The 6522-nt window shown below is 43.8% G+C and overlaps 1 protein-coding gene across 1 annotated transcript; it reads right to left on the bottom strand.

Annotated features, from left to right (window-relative positions):
- Positions 1–3984, bottom strand: LOC123126247 (ABC transporter G family member 3-like). The gene is made up of 6 exons (XM_044546619.1): positions 3771–3984; positions 2020–2051; positions 1510–1638; positions 991–1077; positions 551–823; positions 1–264 (listed from the first exon to the last, which is right to left on the bottom strand). The coding sequence occupies exons 1-6, from the start codon at positions 3982–3984 to the stop codon at positions 1–3; spliced, it is 999 nt and encodes a 332-aa protein (XP_044402554.1).
- Between the last annotated feature and the right edge of the window lie 2538 nt (positions 3985–6522).

Genomic DNA, 6522 nt, shown 5'->3' with positions numbered 1-6522 from the left:
TCACTTTGGAGCTGCACTGGTATGGATGCTGGGCCAGCAGGAGCGCCTGCAAAGCCTCACATGTCTCCTCACATCTAGACGAAGCAAAACATACAAGACGACCCGGTAGCCGATCGCCATCAGGAACAAAACAAGGAGATTCATCCACTTGGCACCCGTCGACGATGATATTCCATACAAGCCTCGGACAGCCTGCACGCCGGGTATCGTCCTCGTGGCCCCGACTGCAAATGATGTACTGACAAACTCGTTCTGGACCAAGCCCTGCAGCAGTATTGCTTGTTAGCACGCCTGATCCGGTAAAAGCAAGATGAGCATAGGGTTTATGTAGGTTACATAAGATGGCCATATATAACTTACCTGGACGGCATATGTCTGGAATGAAATGTAGGACATCGGATAGTTCCACACGGGCGCTGGTATTGCGTCTTTGATCCGAAAATACCCTGCCACCAGCATCATGATAACTTGAAGTAGCCACGGTTATTTAATAATGTCGGTTCATTCAATATGTGTGCCCACTTGAAAGAAGACCAAGATGGAAGCTCACATATAAGCAAATCAAGGTTAAGATGCACTTGTAAGTCTCAAGCCAGATGTACGCAACAATCATCATGAGCGCTTCGTTCGCCAATAGGCACATAAAGATGGTGATTATAAAGTACATAAGGAAGCTGAACTCATTCCTGAGGCCAATCAAGGAGTAGAAAACCAACGACGACGAAATGGACACCAGAAATAGGAAGGAGACGCTGGATAGGAAGTGGCCTAGTAGGAAAACCAATGTCCCATAATGCCGGTTTGAATCCTCATGGGAATATATCTGCATAGGAGGGAGCATTATGTTACAAACATACCTGATGTTCATATGATTTTGGTGCTTATTGTTTTCACCAACAGAATCCGCGTTGAAATTATTCTACAATTAAAACTATTAGGAAGGAAGTGGCCATAATGTTGCAATTCCATTTTAAAGAAGAAAAACCCGACCTTGATCTCATCAATATGAGCAGGCACTTTGCAAACACTCAGAAGGACAAGAAACGAAACAAACACAAATATCGCAGAAATCCTAACCTGTCAAAACAATGTGACCTTTGAGCATCATCAAATCATAAATGCAGTTAATTACTTGAGAATAAAAATATCTAGTAAATTGAAATGTAATACTGCAGTGACACTGACCACTACAGATGACAATGAATGACCAATATCGATAAATACAGGGCAAGCAGCATATACAAGGCAAGCCTGCTCCAGAAGTACTTCCATTCTCTTGACATAACTCGCAATGATCTCCAAGTGAGAATCCCAATTCTCGCTGCATCACTGCTTTGCCTTTACTTTTCAAGTAAGGACCTTCGTGCATCACACCATGTAGATAATAGTTTATTCACTATCATGGATATTGCAGTGTCCAATTTCTCAATCTAAAGTATCAGTTGTGTGTTTGTGGAATGGGTGACATAGATGGGATTTTCATTACCCTAGGGTGTAGAGCAGTAGTACCTTGTCAATCAATTTTGCAATCATGGATTCAACAGCAGCAGCTTCAGCCGATGATTTGTATGTTGCTTCTAGTGTCCGGATCGCCACAGCAGTGTCCATGCTCACTGAAGAGAAATCCCCTTGATCATCCTGTTAATAACTACAAAGATTTTTAACTCTCACAAAAAAATCAAAAGACACCTGCAGATTTTTGCACATGGCTATGATTCTGTCGAAGTCTGTATTGATTGCTCTCACGAAGTGTGGTCAGATGGACTTTGCATGATTGGACATGAAAACCCAGCATTTGAGAAGTGCTGTAACAGAACAAGACCAAGTAAGAAAACTCCAGAAGGTAACGGCGCTGGTGCCCCGGCTTTACTCCACCCGCCCCTTGGAGTAGGGCACATGTGCGTCACGATCCAGCCAGCGCACTGTGCCATCCAGGAGCACCTTCCCTTCGATGGCGTTAATGACCTCGGACATGAGCCTGCATCTCTTATATTAATCCCCGGTTACTTCTCTATTTACCTCTCCAGGGTCCAGGCTGTTAATTTTGCTTCCTGCATATGTATTTTTCATTGATATTAGATTGTTCGTGATTCCTCCATGGCTGATGACTCAATTCATAACCGGATGCATAACGTGTGCAAACAGGACACTCTCCCACCAAGTGTATAGACTTTCAAAATGGCCACCTCACACACATAACTCAATTTTATAACATATTTTGGACTTGAATTTTTTTCCATCTGTAATATACGTCACCAGAAGCCCCGCTCTATAATTTGACAACTTTTAGAGTTGGTTTGTTATTTTCGCGGCATTAACTGAATTTCGGGCAAGCAAAAAAGGCGGTAAAGTTCTGTGGCGGGCTATACAGGATGCCCGCCACTCCTGACTTCTTGATTATTATTTTTTTGCGTGGGTGACTGCATTGTGGAAGTGACGAGTATCTTTGTTGCCCGCATTGCAAACATCTTGATATGGAAAATAAAAAATTTGAGAGGGTCATCCCACTATGTTTGTACTGGGTGTATTCCATGACCGCCACTCTAAGACGAAGTAGCAGTGGCGGGTGGGTAGCAACGCCCGCTAGTGGCAGGTTTCAACACGCTAGCAAATTTTGCTAGTCCAGCTATGGCGGTCATTCGGGCGCGCCCGCCACTGCTACACCACCAGCACTGGCGGTGCGCCCTGTCACCCGCCGCTGCTGGTTTTCAAAATTAGTTGTGGCGGGTGTCCGGCTTCGCCCGGCACTAATTTGAGTTCACCTATAAGCCCTTTCCCGGTAGTGGACACTAGCTACGAGATTTGATACAACACACGGGCAACAACCACTGACAATTGCATTAAAAAAAGTAACTGCTAGCCTACTTGGAGCACTCTAGTCTCTCTGTATTGGCATTGTGACGATAACAAACTCTATCCAACAATTTACCAAGCAGTCGGTCATTAAGCAAAAAATAACCAGGATCAAGAGAGCAAACATGAGCATTCTATGCGCAAATGGTGTGTTCCCATCATAGCTAATTGCAACAATTCACAAGCACACAGTCCATATGCAACAGTAAAAATAAAATGAATAACAGAATAATCAAGAAATACAGTGACTGAATTATGAGGATAGCTTTACCAATTTCCGTGGAGAAGAAATTGCTGGGAAAATCCAGCAAATAAACAATCACACGGCTAAAAAAGTTTACACCATCTAAGCAGACAGATCCAAAACTCTCTCTACACCGCTCCAGGGAAAAATAACCAGCTGGGGAAAATCCTCTACCCATTCCTCACATCCCATGACCTAAAGATTTTTTTTTAAATATTACTCCTTTTATAAAAAAATTCAATAATGTATGACCTAGTTCGTAAATTACAATTATATAACCCCGTCGGCCTTCATTATCCTAGCAAAGAAAAGAAAAGACTAGGATTCCTTTATCAGCTTTATTCAACATTACTCGTTTACTAAGTCATTTAGGCCTTGGCAACTATTAGATGTGGCATCTTTGTTGTTTGCCTTTTATCATAATTACCATGCATTTGACAATAAGTATGAAGCAGGATCAGAAGAAGGGAAGGTAACCGCTGCCAGGTTTCAATGAAGTTTGGATATGCAGTTTCAGTTGGTGTTGTCCTCGTCTTTAGGTCATGGTGTTGTCCTCATCTTTAGTTCAAAAAGCCTAGTAGCGGCGAGCAAGGCTCTCAGGGGCGCCCGCAACTGCCTCTCTGCCACTACTAATATGCCAACAGTGGCGGGCGGCCCCTATCTGGCGACACGCCCCGCGTCGCCCCGATCTGGCTACATGGGGGAAACGCCACCGTCGATGACTCCTGAGCCCGCCTCTCCTTCCCCTCATCTTCCCGCTGCCTGAGGGGACCATCGGCAAAGCTCGCACGGGATCCTATGACGGCGGCGGCCGGGCATCTCATCTCGCGGCAGCTGCTGAGATCTGGGCAGCTCCGCGAGATCCCGACGGCATCTTCCTCGTCCATCGGTGGGGCTGCTCTTGGTCGGCAGCAAGTTGGTCGCTCGTGACCGCATGGTGTTGCGGCGCGGTCGGCGCACGTCCTCAAGCCGTGCTAGTTTGGATCTTTGCCCGTACAAGTCTGCGGACATGTGTGCTGCATGCTGCTGGACACCATGGTGGCCTACTACCATGATGCTTATGGTGGTGGTCCTCGTACTCTTTTTGCTTCATGGAAACGTCCTCCAAGATCGGTCCTCCTCAATCTAGTCACCGACGTGTTCCGAAACTGGTGCTGGAGATTTTGCCCAGGATATCTGGATCGGACAGAATCTAGTCGTGCACGTCCATATCTGCCTACGAGGTTCTGAGGGCATGGTGCGAAGCTCTATTGGTTGATGATACCTTGGGACATGTCGGCTTCTTGATTTCCATGGTGGAGAAAATGATGGAGAAGGTCATGGTGGTCGTGATAGGAGGATCAACTAGACGGACGGAGCCTTGGTGGCGATGGAGTCAGCCAGGTGTCAGATAAGTCTCGGGAGTAGCAGTGATAAGTGGGGGTGGCAGCACTGGCGGATTTCAGTTTTGGTGGTACTCCTCGAGTACCGGTGAAAACCTAAGGTCTGATCTTCATTGGTTGTGTCTGGCGATTGCCTTGCTAGAGGGATTGTTTTGAGAGTGCGGCCTTTCTCCAGGATGAAAACCCAAGATTTTGGATCGGGCAACGACGGCACTTGTGCACTGTTTCCTTCTTGGAGGCATTGTTTTTGGAGACCTTTTATGTATTTCGGTTGTTGTATTAGGTGGTGGTATGTGTGCTGCTGTTGAGAGGAGCCGACCGCTGTGGCAAGATCATTCTTTTTTTCCTTTCTTTTAATTTTCTCCTTTGGTTGTGTGCATCCTGGATGTCTTTGTGACATCTTGTTGGTGCAGAGACTGGGTGTAATTGGTATCTTCGCGATATTAATTGATTCTCCTTCAAAAAAAACAGTGGTGGGCGGCTGCACGCCAGTGGTAGCCCATCTTCACTGGTGGGCAATCACCACTGCCCGCCAGTGGTAGCCCATCTACAGTGGAGCGCTATCACCACCGCCCGTCACAGAAATTTTGTGCAGCAATGGCGGGCCCTTTCCACCGCTCGCCACGGTGTTTGGTGCCCGCCATCTATATCTATACTTATACTAATTAGGCACTTCCAAGAAATTCCCACGTTAATTAGAGAAAATTAGAAAATAGACGCCGTTGATTTAGTGGGTCCGAATTATAACTGTTCAGATCTACTCGGATAAGGTTTTTTTAAAACGTTAATTAGCGAATGTTTTAGTTTAACCTTAATCCAAAAAAGAACAAATAGAACCTAGATAAGGTTTTCTTTAAACATTAATCAGCGAAGGTTTTAGTTTAATCGTAATCCAAGAAAAGAATAAATAGAACCTAATTTTTTTGTCAAATATATTACAATTCAGATCTATCTAATTAAGCCCCTAAAAATATCTATCTAATTAAACTGTGCATAATCACGACCCGGAGGCAATATCCTCAGGTTACATCAAGTGGGTCGTGGTTGAAGGCTTAATTTCACATATCTCTCTCTTTCACGTCTCTCTCCTATCTCTATCACGTATCTATATTTATACTTACTAATACTAATTAGGCATTTCCAAGAAATTTCCACGTTAATTAGAGAAAATTAGAAAATAGATGCCATTGATTTAGTGGGTCCGAATTATAATGGTTCGGATCTACTCGGATAAGTTTTTTTTAACTTTAATTAGCGAAGGTTTTAGTTTAATCTTAATCCAAAAAAGAACAAATAGAACCTAGATAAGTTTTTTTAAATATTAATCGGCGAAGGTTTTAGTTTAATCGTAATCCGAAAAAGGAATAATTAGAACCTAATTTTTTTGTGAAATATATTACAATTTATATCTATCTAATTAAGCCCCTAAAAAAACCTAAAAAAAGATCTATCTAATTAAACTGTGCATAATCACGACTGGGAGGCAATATCATCACGTTACATCAAGTGGGTCACGGTTGAAGGCTTAATTTCACGTATCTCTCTCTTTTTCACGTCTCTCTCGTATCTCTATCACGTATTTTTCTAATTATTAGAAACACCTTCTTTTTACTGTCCTATCATATTGTTTTTGTGCTAGCTCAATCTCTCACGTTTCTCTCTCTCTCTCTCTCTCTCTCTCTTTCTCTCTCTCTCTTTCTCTCTCTCTCTCTCTTAGGTCTCTCTATTTGGGTAATCAGGCCTTGATATCTCATGCACCTATACAGGGAGGCTTCTTTCTCAAGAATCCGTCCAGACTACAATCACGTCTACGCACGGCCGCATCAAAATTGGATGTAGGCATCAGCACCTGCCGTCCAGTGCACACTCTTTTAATTCTTATTTCTTCCAACCTTTAATGGTTTTTTTTTTATGAACAGATCGCATGTGTTGCATCCCCACCCGCAAGGATTGATCAAGTGCATATTCAGGAGGTTGTGTACGTGCATGTTCAGGGCAAAACAAGTCAGTTTTCTACCTGTGCATGTTGCCGGATGAGCTAGC

This window comes from Triticum aestivum, chromosome 5D (genome assembly GCF_018294505.1).
Source record: "Triticum aestivum cultivar Chinese Spring chromosome 5D, IWGSC CS RefSeq v2.1, whole genome shotgun sequence".
Classification (NCBI taxonomy): Eukaryota; Viridiplantae; Streptophyta; class Magnoliopsida; order Poales; family Poaceae; genus Triticum; species Triticum aestivum.
This window is presented reverse-complemented; position numbering and strand designations above follow the sequence as displayed.